This window comes from Phalaenopsis equestris, unplaced genomic scaffold, assembly GCF_001263595.1.
Source record: "Phalaenopsis equestris unplaced genomic scaffold, ASM126359v1 Scaffold000067, whole genome shotgun sequence".
Lineage (NCBI taxonomy): Eukaryota > Viridiplantae > Streptophyta > Magnoliopsida > Asparagales > Orchidaceae > Phalaenopsis > Phalaenopsis equestris.
Window position 1 is genome coordinate 65,900 of NW_018164509.1, and position 25,598 is coordinate 91,497.

A 25,598-nucleotide genomic window follows, 5' to 3' on the forward strand; every position below is an offset into this window, starting at 1 on the left:
GTAAACGAGCCGAACACAAGCGAGCCCAGGCTCAGCTCTTGTTCGGCTCGTTTATATTTCAAACTCAAAAAGTGTGTTCGTGTTCAACTCGTTTGCTTATCGGGCCGAACACGAGTCGTTCACGAACAAAGAGTTATTTTGACAACCCTAATCAAATAGTCATAAGATGTTAAGGATTGGGCAAGATTTAAAACATCATTTGAATCTATTTTAATAATTTGTATTCAATTTTCTTCATTAATACTTTTAATTGATTATAAATCTTTGTAGTCTTATAGTCAATTAAATTTTTAAAACATACTACTCGTCAAAGATATATATATATTTTTTGTGTTCGGCCTCTTAAATTGAGCGAGGGAGCCGAACACGAGCTGTTTGCGAACAACGAGCCGTTTTGACAGCCCTAAACAACGAGCCAGTTTTGACATCCGCATGAAAAGGTATATTTCACTTAAGTTTAAATCATAATACAAAACGGCTCGTTGTTCGCGAACAGCTCATGTTTGACTCGTTCGTTAAGAAACGAACACTAACAGTGACTTTACTAACAATTTTGAACACGAGTTTATTTCAAACAAACTAAATTTCAAACAAACCGAACACTAACACAAGCTCTGTTCGTTCGTGTTCGATTCGTTACACCCCTAAATATAGCTAAGCCTCAATTCATTTTATTTATAGCTCTACTAAACTGACTAGGCTTCCCACACTACCAAAATATGGATGAAATCTGCAAAAGAAAATGTATATATATATATATAAATAATAATATTGCAATTAACAAACAGATGGGAGCCACTCTAGGGTTTGGCCGGCACACATGGGAACTATTTCTCCCCATTTAAACACATATGATTCAGGCACTCTCCAAGGGCTCTTCTGCAATATAATTTTTGCAGAATTTCTAGGCAAGCCATAAAAATCTGGTCCATTGAAGCTCATAAATGCTTCCAGTTTGTCTAGTGCACCAGCCTGCAAAAAGATATGTTTCAAAATCATCACATAAAAGGGAAATTTCCATACATACCACACAATTCTTATGTATTGACATATCTGCCAACTAAATTCACGTTTATTACATTTTGGTGTGATATGAAATATTGAGTTTCATTTTTAAAAAGTAAATGAGACTAGCATTTTTTATGTGATGTTAAAAGATTTGAATTATATGTATGTATATGCCCCCATAAAAGAAGAGTAAATTAATATTGGAAGATTTACATACATACCACTTAATTCCGGTGTATTTACATATTTAACAACTGAACTTCAATTTTTACTTATGTGTCATCTTATTCATGCATGAAAATATATATTTCACCTTTTAAAAGCTAAAATAATGATATTTTTTTTTATGTGATACGAAGGATTTTGGTGGTATAAGTGTCAAAAAATAAAGTTTTGGTGTCAGATATATAAATTTCCCATTAATATCATGCTTATGTATTTGCATATCTCACACCTAAACTTCCATATTTACATACTTAATGCCTTGAAACTTTAAACCTATGTATAAAAAGATGTATTTTATTTAAGAAAATAGTAACAGTGCTACTTTTGATGTGATATCAAAGATTAGTGCTGCGTGCGTAAATATGAAAGTTTAGAGGTGAGAGATGTAAATTTCCCAATAAATTAATACCTCTTCAAATACTTTAGTATAGAGAGATAATGCAACAGAAGCATTATAAATGCCTGCACATCCACATGTGCTTTCTTTAAGATTCCTCGCATGGGGAGCGCTATCAGTCCCAACAAAAAACCGTTTGCTTCCACTTGTTACAGCTGACACAATGGCTTGCCCTGCAAATTAATATACTGAAAATGTTTATAAATCATATTAGGAAAATTTGCATATATACCCCCCAATTCTTATGTATTTACATATCTTAGACTCAAAGTTTGATGATATTTACACTTATAACACCTTTGTGTCATCAACCTATGCATCAAAATGTGTCTATGATGGCGGTATTTTTGATGTGAAAGATTTGAGAGGTATGCATGTAAATATGATTGTTTAGGTGTTGGATATGTAAGTAAATACATGTGAATTTTGTGGTTTGTATGCAAATGCTCCATCAAATTATTATATTCCCAATCAAACTAAGGAGATCTCTCTCATTTCATGTTTATATTTAAGCTGAGGAAGAGCTATACATTTCATTAAATGGGAATAAAAGGTTTAGGGTTTAAGGATAAAAGTTACTACGAGCCTAGGCATTATGAAACAAAGCATCATATTACAAAAATGCATAACTATGATCATCTAGAAGGAGAGATGGAAAACATACTGTGTACTTCTCTTTTCAAAACAGGAAGACAGTAGTTGTGGGGCTGCAAACCACCTCGAAACAATGCGTTTCTATTTAGCACGAGATGTTGCGGCGTAACGGTTGCGGCGACATAATCTGTAGAACAAGGAACTTTTACGAAGTGAAATTTACCGATCTGGGTTAGCATTTGATCAGTTTCGATGGATCAGTTTTTCAAATTGATCAAATAGATTACAACTAGAATCCGAAAAACCGAACATATCAAAGTATAGATAAAACTAAACCGACCAAATTGAAATAAAATTTTGTTTTAGTTCGAGTTCTATTATGAACAAGGGGCACTTTCATGCATATCACCCAATTCCTACATATTTACATATCTAGCACCTTTTTTACATTTATGCCATACAAATCTTTCATATCACAGAAAAAAACAACCATTTTCACTTCTAAAAGAAGAAATACACCTTTCCAAGCATTGGTAAGGTGGTATGAATGTAAAAATTGAAGTTTAGGTGTTTGATATTCAAATACATAGGAATTGATTGATATATTTAATACATGTAAATCTTCCTATGAACAAACATCAGGAATTACCTATCTTGCATGTATAATATTGATTTAATTTCATGAATCCAAAGTTTAATTTCGAATTTCTAGTTTTCAGCACATTCGGTTAGACGATAATCTAAACTAAACCAATAACTAAAAACCAAATATTAAGATATTAAAAATAAAAAACCAAATTGCTTTTTTTGAAACTGAACAAAATCAACCAAATTTGTTTGGTTCGGCTTAGCATTGTAGTTTTGACCAAATAATGCACACCCCAACATTCAAATATGATTTGCAGAAGAAAATTTCAAAAGATAGGAGAGAGAGAATAGTATAGCTAGAATCAGAGAAAGCAAACCTTCTCTACTTGACATAATAAACTTAACAGCATCCATAGTGGTGATGTGTTCCATAACAACTTTAAGTTGTGGAAGCTTTCGAACCAGTGCTTCTAAAATCGTCTCGATAAAAACTTTTTCGCGATCAAATATGTCGATGTTTGGATCTGTAACTTCTCCATGAACCTATAAAAGCATTTGGAAAAGAAAAACTTTAATGTAAAGAGATTTACATACATACCACTTATGTAACGCCTAAAGTTTAATTTCTACATACATGCCACCTTACCTATACATGAAAATGTGCGTTTCACATTTTAAAAATTAAAAGATGGTATTTTTTTATGTGATATGAAAGCTTTGGGTGGTGTAAATGTAAAAAGTGAAGTTTAGGAGTTAGATATGTAAATACATAATAATTTGGCGGTATGTATGTAAATGCCCCAATATGCAAACTTGATAATAATTTACTATGTTGAAACTTGATGTGTGAATTCTTCATGCATTGTGTACAAAAGCATGTTTACATAGATAGCACACAATTCTAGTGTATTTATATATCTCACGCCTAAAATTTCCTATATAAACACATAACACTCGAATCATTGATATCACATCAAAAATAGCACTCATTATTGTCAATTTTTAAAGGTAAAATTTACCTTTTGCACGCATAGATTAAAAACACCGAAGTGCTATGTATGAAAATATAAAACCTTAGGTGTGAGATATGCAAATACATAAGAATTCTGTGCTATATATGTAAATTTACCAAATGATACTTCATGCACACAAGCCTAATAATATGATATTTCTAATAAAACCTCAAAGTTTTATAGTTATCCCCTTGTTTTAGCATAATAACTTTTGCTATATTAACTACAAAGTTGTAATGCTTTTATTCTTTTTCACCTCCCTCTATTCTCCTAATTGTCTCTCCTCTCTTGATTTCCTCTTTATTTCCCAGCTTTTCATCTCTTTCCTCTTTTCCAGATTCAGCATTACCAGCAGCCTATGTGGCATTTTTTTTTTTCTCTTTTATGGATACTCAATTTAAGTAAAAAACTTTCACATACATACCACTGAATTCCTTTGTATTTACATATCTAACTCCTAAACTTTAATTTCCACATGCATGCCACCTTACTTATGCATGAAAAACTACATTTCAATTTTTAAAAGTTAAAATGATATGAAAGATTTCGGTGGTATGAATGTAAAAAAAAAAAAGTAAGCCACCATCTCCTCAAGAACAGGAAAGCATTTTCCAAAGATATCTGTTACTCCTTCTTGTGAATTGGTAGTAGCTCCAGCAGGATACAACTTCACAGCATAGACCACTCCACTACTCCCTAAATAGCAAATTATCATACAATAAACACTCATTCAAAAATTACAACTTTTACTTGGGATACATAAGAAAAAAATGCTTGATTTTGATAAGAAAGAGAATGGAGTCCACTGCAATGGAGACACATATAGAAAATTAGTGTAATGGCCCGCTCTCTCATCCATAGAGATATTGTCCGTTTTGGCCTAACGCCTCACTCAATTGCAATCTAACCCACAACAATCATTTAAGTGATCTGAGGGAAAAAACCAAAGTCGCTTGAGGCCAATAGGCCAAAGCGGATAATATCTCAATGGATGAGAGTTTGGGCTATTACAAATGGTATAAGAGCGTCAAACTAAATTGAAGATGGGAACAAGTGACATACAGAACAAAGTGTTATATGTCATGGAATCCACCTCTTGAACCCATTATGGGACAAGTGTTACATAATGGAAGATATATCTTAAATCAATAAGGGCTTGAATCATATATGTCAGATAAATGATTATAGGTTCAAACGACTGATGAGGATATCAATTATGTGGGATAAATTGTGAAACTACTTAATGAAGTTAAACTCTTAAAATCGAGACACATTTTGGTGTAATGACTGGAGTTTCAATAGAAACTCCAAAGTTAAGCATGCCCGTAGAGGAGTACTCTTGGGATGGGTGACCACTTGGGAAAATATCATGAGGCTATCAAGCTAAAGTGACAATATCTCGATGGGTGAGGGTTCGGACTATCGCAACTAGAAATTAGACTCTTATTTCACTTTGAATGAGTTTCTACTTTTCAATCTTATGTGCACCTCAAAAATCACCTTCTCGAATTAGAGTTCTTTACATCAGTCATCAAAACCCTCAAGCGAAAGCTTTACGATCTCACCAAGATGCACTGAATCACATGAAACTTAAATTACTAACCGACTCTTAAATCTAGTTGATCATACTAGAAGATGCCAAGACTTATGGGAGACCCAAACAACATAAAACACTCCATCCAAAGTGAACCATGGGAACATAGATCAATTTATGGGGAGTAGAATTTCACACGTGTTATATAAGCCTAATATGCAAATAGATGAACACTAATCATATAAAGCCTCGATGAAACTCACCAACCCTTAAATCTTGTTGAATCATAAAAGAAGACACCAAGGCCTGCATAAGAAAATAAACTCAATGAAACACTCGATCGCAATCCAATCATTGACTCACATACCGATTGATAGGAAGCCTAATACACTAGTGAATGAACATAAATCAACCCATTAGCACAAACCAATGATAATGAGTTAAGAGCCACCACTCTCATTTCAATTTCAATAAAAATCCATTATTTGTCCTCATGGGCATCTCAACAATCAGCAAGAAGAAATGAGCAGTTGGATCATAGTGACTGAGTGGAAGAAGCTTCTTCCTTGCTCAAAGCTTTAATGCTCCCAAATTTCACAACTAAAAAAAACACAAAAAGGTATCATAAAGAAAAAAAAAACGAAAATAAGGGAATTTTACATACATAACACTTAATTCTTATGTATTTACTTATCTAACACCTAAACAATAAATTCTACCTATATTCGACCTTAACTATGCCAGAAAAAGATGTATTTCAGTTTTCAATTGTTAAAATGGTGGTATAGTTGATGTGATGAAAATTTTGGGCGGGTATAAATGTAGAAAATAAAGTTTCGGTCTAGATATGTAAATACATAAGAATTAGGTGATATATATGTAAACAAATTAAAAAAAAAAAACATTTCTTTAACTCACGCACGAGCTAGCTTAATCTCCTCAGGTGAGGTATCATCCGTCAAATAAAGGGTCATCATCGGATCAAAACCACAATCACGAGGCAGAACATTCAGAATCGACTCCCTGTAAGCCACCGCCGCCGCAGTCGTGGTGATCGGAGGCTTTAGATTCGGCATAACGATCGCCCTACCAAAATGACTTGCCCTGCAAACAAAATGTTACAGAGAAAGGTGACAGCAAAGAAGGAGAAATTGGGTGGAAAGGCTCTTGGCTTACGAATGATGGACGACGGATTCGAGCAGATCGCCGTCGCGAAGATGGAGATGCCAGTCGTCGGGCTTCGTGAGGTGCAGCTCCATTTCAGATTTAACGATTGCTCTCCTCGAGGTTTTCTGAGATTTAGAGATTGGAAAACCGACGACTGATCGGAAAATGGCGGCCGCGTGGGTCATCGCAGTGGGAGGAGGTAAATTTATAAAGTTGGATATGTTCGGAAAATTGCGGTGGCCGTGGCACGGTTCGGAGTAGGGGTCTTTAGTGTAGTACTGAGGGAATATTTCTTCCCCTTATAAGTGGCTCTTGGACATCCAACTACCCGACACCGCATCGTGATCATACATTTTATCAGCGGGTCATATGGCACACTTGCAGTCATCTGGATGAAATATTTTTTCCTTGAACTGAGCTAACAAGACGGACTCAAGCTAGCCCTGACTCGAATTGTTAGCATACGAGCCCACTCATTTAAGAAAATAATAATATAAAATATACTCAAAATATATTAGATTTAAAATTTTATCTTTAAAATATTAAAACATGTTTGATAAATAATATTTTATATCTTATATTAAATGATTTCTTATTATTTCTCTCAAAATTGGTCATTTTATTCTATTTATCATTTTATTAAATTAATATCATTATCTCTTTTATACTAATGAAACTGACTCGTGGGCCGGCTCGAACTCCTTGACTTGAGTTTGAGCTCGAACTAGATATAATTAATCAAGCTCAAGCTCAAGCCGAGGGTGCCTCGAGCTTGACTCGACTCTTTTATACCCCTAGGAGCCGGATTTGTGGATTGTCCAGCTCATCAAGGCTATTTTTCCATTAATGCTAAAATTGTGTTTAAATTATATATATTTTTTATATTTAAAAAACATGATGCTTTTAATTCTTTAAAAAAAAAGTTTTTGGATAATATAATTAATAGAAATATAATGTAAATGATGTAAATGAACAAATAGAGATACATTAATATTTTTATAAATATTTGAACTGCAATAAATAATGTAAATAATCGATATTTACTCTAATTGAGCATTAAAAAATGTGCATGTATTAATACCAAATAGATCTAATTGTTCTGAATAAAAGAGTACAACTAAGATAGGCCCGCCGATAGAAGACTGTGATGTCCACTTGTCTAACTGAGCGAAGATGTCCGACCCAAAGTCAATTGAGCCACGAGGAGGAAAAAAAGAAGACCGAATGATACAAGCCTGAATCACCTTATCATAAACAATACGAAGAGCCATCATAGTCAACTGCTATGGAAGAGCCAATCCAATGAAGATATATTTCGTAGTATCTCCAATCATCCCAAAGATATTTAATGCCCCTCATTGAGAGTCAAAGATCGACAGTCGAGTAATATTAATCGATTGACCTGTATCATCCAAACTCAGTCGGTCTCAACTGACCGAGCTAGTCTTATCTGACATACTGGTTCTCAACTGTTAAGCCAATCTTGTCGACCCGAAACCAATCAAGCTTAGTCAGTCGACCCAGAGAGCAGCTAAATGACATGACCATCCATGTAAAATACAAAAAGAGAGCAGCTAAATGACATGACCATCCATGTAAAACACAAAAAAAAAAAAAACCTTAGTACATGCCTCATCAAAAGCAAGGGCAAAGATATAGTGTCATCATGTTGTGCTCTCCTTTTTATAAATAGGGAGATCATTTCATGAATAGTACATAATATTTTACTCTTCATTATTGTTTAGACTCTCTCTATCTTTCTCACTCTACTCACGCTTTATTTCTTAGATGTGATTCACAAAAAAATTATGATTCAATAACATAAAAGATGTGACAAGCATGAACCATGCCACAAACAAGAAGAGGAGCGACCAAGGAGAAGAAACTCACGGTATAGACACCGATAATATGGAGTGAACCTGAGAGTTCATAGCAAAATCAAATGTTGGATGTCATTCAAGACACGCTAACCCAGGGAAGGGATTAGCAACCCTGGGAAGAAGGGATGATGATCAAGAGTTGAAGATGCCCCCTCAACTTTGGAAAGAGAAAGTTACTCTCAGTACTTCGAAAGTGATGGATCAGCACTGATCGACCAACATCAGTACGAGCATACTGAGGCACCCTGAAAGCCCAATAATGCATTCACTCAATAAGTCTCCTAGGTTGAACCCCCATAGAAATTTAAGATCTCAACACTAGAATCCTAAATGGGTCGAGCGAATACGTTAAAACGGTGTATCTTATCTACTGCGCTAAAAGAGTCGGCTCTCAAATGGTTCAACGAATTATCACCGGGAATAATTGCATCGTTCATCAATTTCAAGCGAGTGTTTGTGGTGCAGTTTGTTAGTGCCCAGAAGACCCGAAAAAACTAACAGACCCTCTTACAGATCCACTGGAGATGAAATGAGAGCCTTCACTCATTTATCACAAGCTTTGCAGAAGGGGATGTTGGAAGCATTGGACTTGGATCCCACAGTCGCTTGTGTCGCCCTAGCTCAAGGGCTAAAGGAAGGACCCTTTTGGTATGCATTGGGTCTGTAATGACTTAAGATATTAGCTAAGTTGTTGGAGTTGACCGACAACCACATATTGGTTAAGAAGTATAGCTTTAATCTTATTTCCTCCAAAGTAGAGTCTTGCACTAGCATCCAACATATAAGGGTCCCCCAAAGCCAAAGGGTTGATGCCGAGACATGATTCACATCCTTCTATCAGTCCTCAATATGAATGGCAGAACATATCATCAACGAAGTCAAGCTTGATATCATGGCCAGTGACCAGCTCGATGCAATGAGCATTCACTGCCTAAATATGATGTAACTAATATAGCTTCCTTTAGAGTTTTGATGGCCTAAATAGTGGAGGTCATTTAAAATAAAGATTTCTTTAAGATACCCCCTCCCCCATATGAAGATCAGAGCTTATCTCTAGGATCTGAAAAAATATTGTGTCAACCATAGGGAACATGTGCGCGACACAAAGGAATGCTGACACCTCTGAGACCTCGTCGAAGAGTTGATCGAGTTTGGTAAACGAAAGAATTTTGTAGCATTGGGAGCAGCAACTCAGTGACATCAGAAGGCTCTCGTGAAGGAAATATCATATGAGCCAATCTGAGCCCATGCAATCCACATCACTGACATAGTTCTTGCCATCTTTGGAGAAAGTGGAGACTCAGTTTGTCGAGCGAGTCTGGAGAGGCTCTGGTCGGGAGAAATATGCAAAGTTACCCTTATGCCCAAATACAACTCACTTCCCCCTTAACCTTCATCAATGAAGATTTTTCCCCTAAAGGTAATCCTTACAACGAAGCTATCATTATCACTGCATTGATCGATAATTGTCATATTGGCGACACACTCATCGACATTGACAGCTCTGTGAATATCCTATTTAAGCATGCGTTTAGTAAATATAGGCCTCAACAACAGTTGATTGGCAAACAACGATCGATGCGCCCTATTATTTATCTAACGAGAGGAAGAAAACAAACAATTCACAATTTTACTGACTTTTTAGTGGTCGACTCACCACCCACTTATAATGTCATCTTCGACTATCCTCTACTAAACTCCTTCGAGTCCATTGCCTCAACCCATCACATGACTGTGAAGTTCCCGGACGATGGGGAGGTAATCACTATCCATGGTGATCTCGACCAGTCCCATACTTGTTACCTTTGGACTGTCAGAAGCGTAGAGCATGAACCTCTCAGGCTTGATAATCAGTGATAAGAGGCTCTCGAGACCAGCAAGACAACCCATAAAGCTAAATGTTATATCAATTACACTAATAAATTCAAACTCAAATTAACTTTATGTCAGTAAGGATGTGGTTTGATTCATCTGTCATCGTGGTTTGGCTAGTAGGCTCCACTGTAAAACGATCACGACTATAACTAATATGTTCCCTAATGACGTTCTACTCTTTTGAGTGATGAATTATAGAATATATTTGATATGGTATGAAACTCTTTGTTAGCTAAGGTTGATTGTGATTAATCTCTTTTGACAAACATTTACCCAAGTCTGCAAGATTCCCTTGGATGACAACAACCCATAGTTGCTAACAGTGGACCTTTTATCGAGTTAGGTGGACTACCTTCTATGACAAAGTAGACCAGAGTCCACGACAACTGAATATGAAAAAACCAAGAGATCTTGATCGAGGCATCATCATTCCCCTCACCATTCACACTTCAATTCAAAATGATGATTTTTTCATCAAATTTAAACTTTAAATTTGCTACAATTACACGTCGATCAATGAGCTCCTTAATGATTAGATTAATTGAAAGTGCTCTCCCATTATCATAAGAGTAATTAACCATAAAGACATGCGCTTATGGGAAACCTAGAACCATAGATTTTATAGTCCTCACAAATGAGGGTGAAATATTTGGGTGGCGTCTTATCTACTACTCGCATGCCTTTTGAAAATTCAACGTAAAACCTCACGGTAAACTTCCCTCAATATTTTATATTTTCGAGAAAGCTCGGGCCCATTTGTAAGTATGCATGACAAAATTCTACTTTGTAGTTTTAAAGCACTGAGATTGTCCAAAAAACTAGCTAAACTCGACCATCTCCAGTCGACTCGACCAGAGCAACTCCATTGAGTTCGACAGACCAGCTCTAGTTGGCCTGAACAGCTCCATTCGGCCTGATCAGCTCCATCCAACCCGATCAGCTCTAGTTAGGCCCGTCAGCTCCATTCGGCGCATCCACCAGCTCCTGTTGGCCCTACAAGTTCTAATCAGCTCGACATGCGAGCTGAAGTTGGCCTTACCAACTTCATTCATCCCAACGAGTTCCATTTGGCCCAGCTAGCCCCATTCTAATTGCCCACCAGCTTTGGCCGGCTTGGTCAACACCAGTCAGCCCAAATAACTCCATTCAACCCAACTACCAGATTAGTTTGGCTCGATTAGCTCCATTTAGTTCGAAAAAATCCATTTGACCCAATCGCCAACTCCATTCAGCTCAACCAATTCCAATTGACCATACATACTAGCTCGAGTCTGCCCAAGTAGCTCCATAAGGCCAAACGCCAAACTCTACTCAGCCCAACCAGTTCCAATTGACCCTGATAGCTCTATTCTACCTGACTACCGGCTCAGTCAACCCGACTAACCCACATTAGTCTATCATGTAAGCTTCATTCAACCTGACCATATCCAACTAACCTTGCCACCATCTCTATTCTACCTGACATACCAGCTCTAATCAGCCTAACCAACTCCATTCAACTCGATTATCAACATCACTCGACCATCCAAGTTCCATTCGACCAAGTCCAACTGCATTTGGCCTGATCACCAGCTCCAATCGACTTAATAAGCTCAAGTCAGCTATTTCCAGCCGACTTCATAGAACTAGGGGTACAACACCGAAAAAAAGTATAATAGGAACATTATTGAATAATATTCTCCACCATTCATTCCTCTCTTTCTCTATCACCATCCTCACACAATATTTTTTTTGGCGTGATTCACAAACAATCAAAAGTATAATAGGAACATTATTGAATAATATTCTCTACCATTCATTCCTCTCTTCTCTATCACCATCCCCACACAATTTTTTTTTTGGCGTGATTCACAAACAATCTCAAATTTAACATCCCAAATGAACACTATTGAACACATTTCTCTCTCCCCACATTTTAATGTTATTTCTTGGGTGTTGTTCAAGTATATATACATCATACATTGAAATTAGTTGGTATGTATGTCAATACCCCTAAAAAATCGATACCATTTTCGAGAGCAATTTTAGCTACAATTTGGACGATCAAACGACGGGAGCCGAGACCTGGCCTTCAGCTCAACCGATCCAACGTCCAACAAGAAGCCACGTCTCGCTAACCGGCAATCAGTACGAGAAAGTCTCCCGCAAATTTCCCTCTCCCCTCCATTCGCATCCTACTCGGCTCTCCTCTCCGCCCCCTCCCGGTCACCGTCGACGCCGCGATTCGAAGATGAACGCTAACCGGCAATCAGTACGAGAAAGTCTCCCGCATATTTCCCTTCTCCCCTCCATCCCCATCCTACTCGGCTCTCCTCTCTGCCCCCTCCCGGTCACCGTTCGACGCCGCGATTCGAAGATGAGGAGGCAACCAACCAGGCGCGGAATGCGCCTCTTTCTTAGATCAATTTATATCATCCGAAGAATATAGGGCCTGCGTCGCTTTAGATTCCTGAAACCAAGATTGATTTGTGGAACTTAATCAGATGTTTTCTTGATAAAATTGCAGATCATGCAGAAGCTGGAGAAGAGTGTAAATGAAGGGAATGCGTATGGTGCTCTGCAGTTGTACAAGACATACAGTGCAAGGTATTTTTACATTTCTACGTTTGAGAAATGATGAATGAAATATGCTGATCTTTCGTTAGATTTGGTAGAAATTTCCATTTTACTCATGCATACACTTTCCAAGGTCACGGGGCGATTGTTTTATCTAGTGTAGAACTGCGTCACTATAAGCAGGAAAAAATTATGCATATTATATCATACTTATAATGGAGTTTATTCTGCTTGCTAGTAAATTTGGCTTGAAAATACATTTGGGAAATTTGCATGAGTAGCACACAATTTCTATCCATTTAGATATCTCACACTTAAACTTTCATTTTTACATATGTAGTACTTTGGTGCCTTAATCCCATGCATGTAATGTATATTTTACTTTTAGAAGTGACAATCAAGCTATTTTTGATGTGATATTAAAGATTTGTGTTATGTATGTAAATATGAAAGTTTAGGCCTGAGATACGTAAATACATAAAATATTTGTTCTATGTATGTGAAATGCCCTTAATAAATTCAGTGTAGAATTAGAATTTGTTTCATACGAGAAATTATTATGTTTGGACATTAGACTTGGCTGTAAGTTTGAACAAAAATTGCAGCCTAAAAAACTGTGATTAATTGGGGCCTAGAAAACTCATTATTTCCTGCCTATCTCAGAATCTGCTCAAAAAAATATTATTGATTCCTGCTTGAATATAGCCTGCCTAAATGTCTTCCATTTTGTTTTTAGTTTCGTTATTTTTCATTTATGACGGCTTTATCTCTCTTGCGAGAGCAAAGAACGAGAATTAGGGTTTTGCTACAACATCAATTAAGGGTGGAAACTAGTCAAGCCGAGTAATAGTCACTTCTGACTTGATTAATTCATCAAGTTCGGCTCTAGCTTGATTAATTCATCGAGTTTGAGTTTTAGCTCGAGATCAATTCTATGAGTTCAAGTTGGTTTTCGAGCCAAGTCATTTATCATGATTAGAGAATGTGATTTTGACTCAAGTATTTGTTGGAATAAAGTGATAAAAAACATCAAAGTTTAGATGAGAAATAATAAAAAAAACACATAATATAAGGAAGTGAGACAAAGTATCAGCTTTATACTTTCTAATTTATGTTAAGTTTTATTATATAACATTTTTAAATGAGTTGAGTTGAGGTCGCCTCGAGTTTTGCTTATTAGCTCATTAAGCTTGGTTGATGAGTCATTTCTTGAGTTAACCTTGAGCCGGTTTGATTTAGTTACGCCTATGGCATCAACTGTCATTTTCTCTTTTACTCCAACAATTTGGCAGCACCAGTTGCCATTTTTCTATAGGTTGAATTTTTTTCTTTTGTCTAGCTCTCGACTTATGGTGAATCTCTCCTTTTAGTATACTATTTTTAAATAAAAAGAATTAAGGTTTAAAGGAGCTTTGGAAGGAGACAAATTGATTTAAGTGTGTATTTAAAAGACCCTACATTTTCAATAATCATTTTGATTGATTATTAATTTACTATATTATTACTCATAATTGTGTTTTGCAATAATTTATATCGAGTTTGCATTTTTTTTGTTTATTTATAGAACCGATATCCATATGATTTCATTTGCAACAGATAATCTCCATTATTTCATTACATCTATGCATTTTAGTATTTCATATAATCATATTTTGTTATATCACACTTTTTCTATACATGTGGATTTAATTAAGTACTTCATACAAACCATTTAAATGTGTATTTAAATTTTGTTAAGAAAATTGACATATTATTATATTATATGACTGTAACTTTATTAAAGCAAATGGAATTATAACTCACAATTATGCAATTGTGCTTTCAAGATAATACGATATCTTATTACAAACTTATAGCCGTGGCTTTCACTATAACTCAATATAATTGTAGCATTGATTCGTGTACCTACATTTTATTGGAAGATATCTTATTTCCTTATGAATGCATAGTAATGTATGTTATTATGTTTTTTTGAGAGAGTTATCTTCTTATTATGAGTATACATCCCTGTACTTCTATTAAAATTTAATAGCAATAACAATAAATCTTAATACTTACCTTGTTGTGAGATATTTCATTATATTATAAGCATGTAGCCTTATTGTGTTATGAAATTTCAGTAATGATTGCAGTAAAGCTTAATTAAATTTATTATTGAGAGATGCCCCATTTTTTACAAGTTCATAGCTATGTGCTTCCACTCAAGCGTATTAGAATCACGGCATTATGTTTTGTATGTATGTTATGGAATATATCTTTTACAAATTTATATCAAATCCTTTCTTTTATCACTATGCCGTTCATGCATTATTTGTTCATTATATGCAGGATAATTTTATATTCCAAAGAGTACCTTTAGTTGTAGAAACTTGACCTTTATTTTATTGTTTTAACAGAAAATGCTTTGCCCTTCTCTTCATTGTGATTTTATTAAATTGGGTAACTAAGAGGTTCCATATAACATATTGCTAGTTATAATAAAAAAAAAAACATGAAGATTTTTATTATAGAGTAACAAATTCTCAGGCTCTTTGTGATTGTAGCACGGAAAAAAAAGTTCAGTAATTTGATGTATAACTACGAGAAGGGTGAAAGTTTTTCAATTTATTTGTAATGTCAATAGAAGTGGCTTTGGAGAGTGGTTCTTTTGTCCAACGGATTTAATCACCATAATTTGGATGCCTAATCATAAAAGAAATTTCATTAGCAGTACAACTCAACACGCAATCACCTATTAAAAAAACTTATTTCACTATATTCTAATGTGATAGTATGTTGAAGATAATATATATTTATCTTGCATATACTAATAAAATGCATAAACAAAAGATAAGATGTAAAATGAAATAATTTGTTGTATTTTTGTAAAAATATGTTCAATCTATGTATAAAGCTTTATGTTACAATTATTTTGAGTAAGAGTCTAGAATTTCGTGCCCATTAAAAAATTGGACAGCTCTCAGTAAAAGATAACTATTTAAATTTTACTACAATAAATTATGAATTTTTATAGGGTAGTAATCTACGTGCTGATAAAATAATGAGAGATATCTTAGTGTAAAATAAGTACTAATAGTTGCTGTAATTACTACTGAATTTTAGTAGTACATAGCTATTTACTAGTAATAAGATGAGATATTTTCAGCGAAATATAGTAACATGATTTTGTCTTGCAATTTTGTTGAGTTTTAATAGAGGTACATAATTATGTGCTCACAATAAAATGAGATGCTTCCAGTAAAATATAGGAATGTGGCACAATGTTGCAATCACTTGAAATTTAATGGAAGCATATAATTGTGTATTTGTAACAATATCACATATTATATTGAAAGCGCAAGTAAATTAGCAGTGTTCTATAGTTATATTGTGTTTGAATAGGTTTACAGCTTTGTGTAATAGTAATATTATATCACATTTCCTAGTAAAATTTAAATATATAACTATGTGAATTATTTAGCTTGATAAATATTTATTGCAAATGTGTACTATAATAAATTTTAGTTATGTAAAATACTTAAATACACAAATTTCAAGACATAATGAATAATCATCATCAATTGCAAATAAGATGGTCAAATATTAGCTGTATAAAGGAAAAAAGAAAGCAGTTTTGGCATAACTAATTGCCAATCACATTTAAGAAGGGTAAGATAATTAAAGTAATTCAGTAAATAATAATTTATCAAAAGGATTACTAGAAATGGGTGATCTTGTAAGCACGCACCTGAGTCGGGTTGTCTCTTATAAGAATTCCTTCAAGCTCTAATTCTTTTTATTTGAAAATGAAAGATTGAAAGAATTGTTCACCATAACGTGAGAATTGGATAAAGGATGGTTCTGAAGGAGAGGGTAACTGGTGCCATGGAATTGCTGAAAAGGTGAATTTGTATTGGAGAAGACCCAAATCGTTCTTCATTCTTTGCAGCTAGGGAGATAAAGCCATTGAAAGTAAAAGGTCATCGAAATGGAAGACATCTGATTGGTTTATTTATGATAAGCGTAACTTAATAGTGAACTTTTTGGGCTAAGTCTAGGATAGAAGAGAATAAATAATGGGGTTTTTCTGGCCGAGTTGAGCCTCAATGAATAAAATTCAGTCCTAGTCTATTTCCATCTGTCACATCGTGATTGGTGTCTGTGCGTAGAGCTACATTTGGTGTTGGCACTTAATAATTTCTTGTTTGACCTAACAGGTTTACACATTGGTTTTGGAGAAATTTGAGGAATGTCTGAGGCCCAAGATTAGAGTTTGTCTTGTTTATATCTAGGTTCTATTTCTAATGTGAAATGGAGTTGAATATAATGTAATTTGTATTAATAGATTAGGTGGTTTTGAGTAGTCTGCATGTTCTGCTGATCATTTTTCTCTTTCACTTTACTGAATCTTAGCATATAAAATTTAACAGCTTAGATTACTGGAAATCATATGGCGCTGCTTTTGATTTTGATTTGTCATTCCAGATATGTTGCAGCTGAAAAACACAACAACGCCTTGGATCTTCTTGAGGCTGGTGCCATTCTTCTACTCAATCATTCTGAGGTGACTTCCTGCATAACATTTATCTCACAACTTTATCAAAAATGGCGCTTTTACCAGAGCATCAATCACATCGTGATACCTTAAGGAGTAGAGAACTTGTTCGTGTATCAATACATTGTTTTATGTTTGTGGTTTGTTTTCAATTTTTTTACTATGGCTTGTATACTTTTTGCGGTGTAAAACAAGTATTTGACCAAAGGTTAGGAGCTTCAAGATATAGTTTTTTCAATTTGTGTGTGTGAATATTAATGATTCTCTTTTAGCTTAAAGAAGATTCTATTCTCAATAAGATGGAATATAAGAGGTCCTTTGTTCTGATATAGAGAATCACAAAGGAACTGCCTCAGCTAAAAAGAACTTAGGCAAGAGATATCAAATGCAATCCACAACTCTAAAAAGAGAGTGGCATTTCCATACATAGCAAACATTTTTTATGTATTTACATATCTCACATCTAAACTTTCATATTTACACATACAACTATCAAATCTTTAATATTACATAAAATTCAACACGATTACCATTTTTTGATTGTGAAATACACCCTCTCATGCGTAGGTCTAAAGCACCAAAGTACTATGTATGTAAATATGAAAGCTTATGTGTGAGATATGTAAAAATATTAAGTGCTATGTATCTAAAGCTCCAAAAGAAAAAAATGTTCCAAAGAGGTAGAAGAGAATTCTAACTATGTTATCCTTGCATGTGGAAATTGCAACTCTTGGTCGGAGAGGAAAAACAATAGATTAGGAGATAGCCATCAAAACTCTCAAACCTCAAATTCAAGGACATTAATGAAGGTCCTTTTCATCCATTTGTGCATATTTAAAGTGCTTAAATTATCTGCTTATTTTAGCATTGTTTCATGTGCTTTTTCAAGAAATCTTATTTGTGACGCGGGGAGTCAAAAGGCAGACGCGGGATCGCATCCCGCATCTAGGATTTCCTGGGACTGAAGACTGGACACGGCCTCCGGGTTGCTCGAATGGCGCATAGCTGAATCGAGCGGCTCCGCTTTCGATTCATTTACAAGTTTTAGCATGTTTTATTTTATCCTTCATTAATTTCTAGTCATTTCATATACATGTTTTGTATTCGGGTTTGAATTTATAATTTTTATGTGTTTACCATTGAGACAACTGCCGACATCTCTGATTTCCCCTTTTACGGTTGTATCCAAGGGCGGGTGGTGCTCCAACTGTATCTCATACCTGGGTGGTGACTATCTTCAACTTTCCTTTCCTCTGCATCCTGCTCTCCGCTGCTACAATCATTGTACCTGCTGCAATCGCTCGGAAACAGCCCTCGGCTTTTTTTTTGGCATCCACTTTGCCACCGCTTTTCAAACCACACACTCCTGATTTGCGACCGCATTCTAGGAACCACATTTTCCCCTTTTCCTTGCCTCCAGTACCCCCCCTAAACAACCCTCCATCCTCGCTGCCCTCGCTGCCCTCGCTGTTCCAGCCCTCCATATTTGCCGCCGCTGCTTTTCAGCCATGCTCCTTTGTTGTCATCATCCCAGACAACCATTCCACAAGATACCTGTGGCGTTCTTGCTACAAGGAAATCGAAAATCCATCGCCTTGTCGTTTTCTAATTGCTCACCCCCTCGTCCACCATCCTGCCACTTTCTAATCCCTCGCTGATTACCACCACTACCCTGAGATCCACCATAGTTGAGTTTGTGTCGTCATTTGTTGCAATTTCAGATTTCTTGTGTGTCGTGTTTGTTATTATTTCCTATTTCAGTTGTCTGGTTGTAATTTCATATTTAGTTCAATAATAATATTATTTTTTCTTGTTTTTGTTGGTTTAACTCCGGTATCCAAAATCTACTCTTGTCTAACCCCACCTTCACATAATAATCCTTTCATTTGCTGATTTTTAAAACCGATCACCAAAAATTTTTCTCCCACCCACGCCAACGAAGAGATAATTGCTAGAGATCTGATCAGTAGGAAACGTCACAATGTCGTTTATAAGAAATTAGCAAGATGTCCAAGAATCTTCTATAGAGGATTTTCGGCGGAAATGCTCCAACTGCAACAGAGCCTTACTACATTTGATAGGAGGCAATCCGCACCCGTAGCCACAATGGTGACTTATCAGATCGAAAAAATACAATAAATCCATTCCACTAGACATTCTAAAGATGAAGAATCGCTACCCGTAATCACAACGATGACTTGCCAGATCGAAAGAATGCAATAAATCCATTTCACTTGACAGATTCTAGATGTGAAGAGCCACTAACTCAAAGATTTAACATGAAATATTGACGAAGCCAAAATTTTTAAATAAAGTTGGATTTGCCATATTTTGATGGTCATATGGATCCAACATCTTTTGATGGTCATATGGATTCAACATAGTTTGACAATCATTTGGATTCAAACTAGTTTATTGAGTGACTTTAGACAATAAAATATGTTTTTGAGTACCAAGACGTCTCATCGGACGAAATACTGAAACTAGCCGCCAACAAGTTCAGGAGGAATGCATCTCAGTGGTGGGAGAACTTGAAGATTCTTCGATGGCAAGAAGGAAAGAGTAAAATTACTATTTGGTCAAAGATAAAACGAGAAATACATCTCAAGTAATTACCAATTCATTACAAACAAGACATGTTCTCGAGACAACCTCATCAAATGACTGCCACAACTTAAAGACATAGCTCAATCGTAGGATCAATCATAGGATTACACCTAGTTGAGCATCGAAGTCTACCCTACATGAGGAGAAAATAATTTAGAGATGAGAACGGGTGAATTTAATTAGCATTCTCAAATCTGTCCCAACCAGAAAGTGCGTCAAGTGCTACGGTTTTGGGCCTAGTGCCTCAGATTGCCCAAACATGAGTAAAGTCTATTTCACTGAGCAGGGATCAACTCAAGAAATAGTCAATGACTCAATATACACTGAAGAAAGTGAAGACATAAATGAGTATCAATATCCAATATATATGGGGGAGGATGAAGACGTTAAAGAGGAGTCTCAACTTCCAGCTGACGAGGAAGGAGCGCCGGTGACTCAAGCTGAGCTTATGAGAGACTCTCAGTGGATTAAAATTTGGTGTTTAGGAAGATAGTAAGTCTGATATAATGGGCATTCATGCAGAGTATAAGGTTGTGGTGCCACGAACTACCTTTTGTAGGCATTGAGAGGAGTATTAACATGACTGACATTGGATGTCCAAAATGACTATGATTTTGAGGTATTAATACTAGACACAAACAAACCCATATAAGAGAATTTCACAATTTTTAGATATAAATTCTACTTCCTGAGTTGTTCCCACTGAGGGAGGTCAACAAGAAAGAGATGAGAAGCTTTTGAGCTATTTTTGGATGATCATATTGAGTCATTTGCATATTAAATTTTGTTTAGTAGTGCTCCCATCCGCAAATGGTTATATAGGAGAGAAACCACAATATTGGAAATCGCCTTTGGAGCTTTGTGAGAAAGAAAATTCTATGGTGGGATCCAAATCTTTCCAGAGAAGAAGAGTAGGCCTCTCATGAGCGGTTACACTTTAGTGTAGTTCAGCCTGCCATAGTGTTCGTTTTAGAGTTGATTTTTTTTTATGGACTTGTTTATCATTTACACTCAGCCGAGTACGAAGAGTATGAGAAGCAAATTATAGATTTAATTGCTTGATATTTGGCTCGTGAGAATGTATGTCTAAATGTAGTTCCAACTCAATTTGTGCCAAAAGAGGATATATACTTATTTTATCAGGATATGCTTTGGAATGACAATGCCTACATAATTGACTTACAGGGAGATTACACCATTTTCACTGTTTTCAATTGGGCCAACTTGACATCATATCATGAGAAATCAGGAGTTTCGAAGGATGAGGTCAAAGCTCCCCCAAACCCAGGAGCTTGAAGCGGGGTGTCAAAACACTGACGCGGGATTGCAACCCTCACGTGGGTTTTCTCACAAACGAAGACTGGACACGGTGTCCAGGCCGCACAAATGGCGCAGAGCTGAACCGAGCAACTCCTCTTTCGATTTCTTTTCAATTTTCAACACTTTTCCTTTATCCGTACTTACTTTCTAGTGTTTTCTTACATATGTGTTATATTAGAGTTTGAGTTCTCAGTTTTTGATGTGTTTTCTATCAAGACAGCCGTCGACATCTCGGGTTTCTTTTTCTAGAGTTATATACATGGTCGAGTGGTTCTCTAGCTGTACTCGTTATGAGGTGGTGTTTATCTTTAACTTTTCCTTCCTCCCAATCCTTCCATTTGCCAACACTGTCCCCGTACCTACTGTAGAAACCCGAAAACAACCATCTTTGGCTGTTTTTTAGCAGTCCACCTTGCCGCCGCCTTCAAAATGCCGCACTCATCCCTTCTGACTTGCGATTGCCTTCTAGGAACCCCATTTCACCCATCTCCTTGCTGTCTCCACCCCTAAACAACCCTCCATCCTCGCTGCCCTCGTCTTTGCAGCCCTACATATTCGTTGCCATTGTTTTCTATCCATTCCTCCCTTGCCACCATTATCTCGGACAACCGTTTCACGTTGATACCTGCTGCGTGCTGACTGTTTGGAACCCGCTGCCTTGCTGTTTTTGGTTCTGCCCACCTCCTCATCGACAATCCCGCCACCTTCCAAACCCTCGCATATCATCATCGCCACCCCGAGACCCACCCTAGTTTAATTTATGTTGTTATTTGTTGCAATTTCAGATTTTCTATGTATCGTGTTTGTTGTTATTTCCTATTTGAGTTGCCTGGTTGTAATTTCCTATTTGGTTTAGTAATGATATTTGGTTTTCATGTTGTTGTTGGTTAACTCTGGTATCATAATGTGGATAGTAAGAGTAATAATGTATAAGTTTTTTTTTAAAATTCAATTTGCTCCAACTTGGATCAAGGCAATGTTTTTTTGTTGCAATATAAGGAATTCGTTGATCCTTCTGATTTCAAGGAAGGACAATCATTAATAGTGCATGGCTACAACAACTGGAATTTGCTTTAGTTGGCAATGCTCCATTTGTTTGCCTTATTGGGCAATAGAGTTGTGAGCAGCCCAAACCTTTTTTACTTAAAGGGTCCAACTATTTTTAATTGCTTGGCTGTAAACTTGCGTCCGTGTAGTCTTTTCACATCATTTTCCATCTTTACCAGAGCATTAAATATTTTGGATTATTATTATTTTTAATTTATAAAGCTTTTGATTGGTTAGGAGGTTTACTTAGTAGAACCTTGGTTCTGAATATTCCCAAGTTCTTTTCCATTTTACTGCGCTATGTCGATGCCATTTATCTAAATCTTATATCAGCTGATGTTATTATTGCATATTGATTTACAATATATGCAATTCCCTAACTTCCTAAACTAGTGGGTGTCTGTAAAGAAAGATTGTTGGTTTTTATATCAGCACTAACTTATGCATCATTACTAATATTTATTCCTTGTACTCGTTCAATGAATTGTTTTTGCTTGCGCGCTTAGTTTCCCCTCTAAAGAGGCTAACTATCTAATAATAATTTTTGCAAATTTGTAGGTTACTTCTGGAGCTGAACTAGCTACTTTGTTTGTTGAGACTCTTTCCAAAGGAAAATTTCCTTTTAGGGAAGAAACACTTGGTCAGTTTCCTTTTCTTCACATTAATATCTCAACTATTTTTTTTGACGCGGGATTGCAACCCTCACGTGGGTTTTCTCACAAACGAAGACTGGACACGGTGTCCAGGCCGCACAAATGGCGCAGAGCTGAACCGAGCAACTCCTCTTTCGATTTCTTTTCAATTTTCAACACTTTTCCTTTATCCGTACTTACTTTCTAGTGTTTTCTTACATATGTGTTATATTAGAGTTTGAGTTCTCAGTTTTTGATGTGTTTTCTATCAAGACAGCCGTCGACATCTCGGGTTTCTTTTTCTAGAGTTATATACATGGTCGAGTGGTTCTCTAGCTGTACTCGTTATGAGGTGGTGTTTATCTTTAACTTTTCCTTCCTCCCAATCCTTCCATTTGCCAACACTGTCCCCGTACCTACTGTAGAAACCCGAAAACAACCATCTTTGGCTGTTTTTTAGCAGTCCACCTTGCTGCCGCCTTCAAAATGCCGCACTCATCCCTTCTGACTTGCGATTGCCTTCTAGGAACCCCATTTCACCCATCTCCTTGCTGTCTCCACCCCTAAACAACCCTCCATCCTCGCTGCCCTCGTCTTTGCAGCCCTACATATTCGTTGCCATTGTTTTCTATCCATTCCTCCCTTGCCACCATTATCTCGGACAACCGTTTCACGTTGATACCTGCTGCGTGCTGACTGTTTGGAACCCGCTGCCTTGCTGTTTTTGGTTCTGCCCACCTCCTCATCGACAATCCCGCCACCTTCCAAACCCTCGCATATCATCATCGCCACCCCGAGACCCACTCTAGTTTAATTTATGTTGTTATTTGTTGCAATTTCAGATTTTCTATGTATCGTGTTTGTTGTTATTTCCTATTTGAGTTGCCTGGTTGTAATTTCCTATTTGGTTTAGTAATGATATTTGGTTTTCATGTTGTTGTTGGTTAACTCTGGTATCATAATGTGGATAGTAAGAGTAATAATGTATAAGTTTTTTTTTAAAATTCAATTTGCTCCAACTTGGATCAAGGCAATGTTTTTTTGTTGCAATATAAGGAATTCGTTGATCCTTCTGATTTCAAGGAAGGACAATCATTAATAGTGCATGGCTACAACAACTGGAATTTGCTTTAGTTGGCAATGCTCCATTTGTTTGCCTTATTGGGCAATAGAGTTGTGAGCAGCCCAAACCTTTTTTACTTAAAGGGTCCAACTATTTTTAATTGCTTGGCTGTAAACTTGCGTCCGTGTAGTCTTTTCACATCATTTTCCATCTTTACCAGAGCATTAAATATTTTGGATTATTATTATTTTTAATTTATAAAGCTTTTGATTGGTTAGGAGGTTTACTTAGTAGAACCTTGGTTCTGAATATTCCCAAGTTCTTTTCCATTTTACTGCGCTATGTCGATGCCATTTATCTAAATCTTATATCAGCTGATGTTATTATTGCATATTGATTTACAATATATGCAATTCCCTAACTTCCTAAACTAGTGGGTGTCTGTAAAGAAAGATTGTTGGTTTTTATATCAGCACTAACTTATGCATCATTACTAATATTTATTCCTTGTACTCGTTCAATGAATTGTTTTTGCTTGCGCGCTTAGTTTCCCCTCTAAAGAGGCTAACTATCTAATAATAATTTTTGCAAATTTGTAGGTTACTTCTGGAGCTGAACTAGCTACTTTGTTTGTTGAGACTCTTTCCAAAGGAAAATTTCCTTTTAGGGAAGAAACACTTGGTCAGTTTCCTTTTCTTCACATTAATATCTCAACTATTTTTTTTGGGGGCATTTACATACATAGCACACAATTCTTTTGTATTTACATATCTCACAGCTAAAGTTTCATATTTAAAAACATTGTACTCAAAGTTTAATATCACATAAAAAATAACACATATGTAAATATGAAAGAGATATGTAAATAAATACATAAGAATTGCGTGCTACATATGTAAATTTCCCCTTTTATTTTATGCAAAATTTTTTGGTCTCATTTGTGGTGGTAGCTAGCATGCCTTTTGGTTTGAAAAGGTGCCACACATGTCCTGTTGTTTGAGTGTGAAGCTGCACATGCAACAAGCCCTTTTTACTCTTATTTGCTTGCATGTATCTGAAGCAGAGATTGCAAAATCCTAAGAACATGAGATCTTAATCTAACTCAATTTGAGTGCTTAGGAATTCCATCAATCATCTATCAGCATAGTCACTGGTAGTTGAAATTAGGGCTGTAAAAAAACTCGTTTGCGAATAGCTTGTGTTCAACTTTTTAAGTAGCTCGGGTTTGAATCATTCGTTAAATAAACTAGCCAACACGAACGAATTTATTAAGATCGAATTATAAACGTGTTGAATATGAACAAACCTTTGTTCGATCACATTCATCACTTTTTAGCTCAAAATAAATATATATATATATATATTTAGCAGAGGGAGGAATAAAGTGGAGCATCCCTAACACTTTTACATCTGTTGGTGGTTTTTTGATTTTTTATCTTTATGTATCTTTGCTTTATTAAGTTTTTGTGTGTGTTGTATTGTGTGAGTTGGACCTTCTTTCAGGTCCTCTCATACAACATATCTGTACCTTTTCCTCTTTAATATATTAGCACTGTCC

At 36.0% G+C, this 25,598-nt stretch overlaps 2 protein-coding genes across 2 annotated transcripts in view; one reads left to right on the plus strand and one right to left on the minus strand.

Moving 5' to 3' along the window:
• Nucleotides 1–647: 647 nt before the first annotated feature.
• On the minus strand, nucleotides 648–6,782 carry LOC110019657 (dihydroorotase, mitochondrial). Its single transcript, XM_020717418.1, has 8 exons — nucleotides 6,536–6,782; nucleotides 6,282–6,463; nucleotides 4,409–4,521; nucleotides 4,175–4,204; nucleotides 3,190–3,355; nucleotides 2,295–2,411; nucleotides 1,643–1,803; nucleotides 648–972 (listed from the first exon to the last, which is right to left on the minus strand). The coding sequence occupies exons 1-8, from the start codon at nucleotides 6,709–6,711 to the stop codon at nucleotides 778–780; spliced, it is 1,140 nt and encodes a 379-aa protein (XP_020573077.1). The 5' UTR covers nucleotides 6,712–6,782; the 3' UTR covers nucleotides 648–777.
• A 6,008-nt stretch (nucleotides 6,783–12,790) lies between these two features.
• The window catches only part of LOC110019662 (Golgi to ER traffic protein 4 homolog), a 39,938-nt gene continuing 27,130 nt past the window's right edge, over nucleotides 12,791–25,598 (plus strand). Inside the window, exons 1-3 of the mRNA XM_020717424.1 lie at nucleotides 12,791–12,867; nucleotides 17,302–17,380; nucleotides 22,904–22,985. Coding sequence (XP_020573083.1) covers nucleotides 12,791–12,867; nucleotides 17,302–17,380; nucleotides 22,904–22,985 — 238 coding nt within the window. The remainder of the gene's footprint in view (nucleotides 12,868–17,301; nucleotides 17,381–22,903; nucleotides 22,986–25,598) is intronic.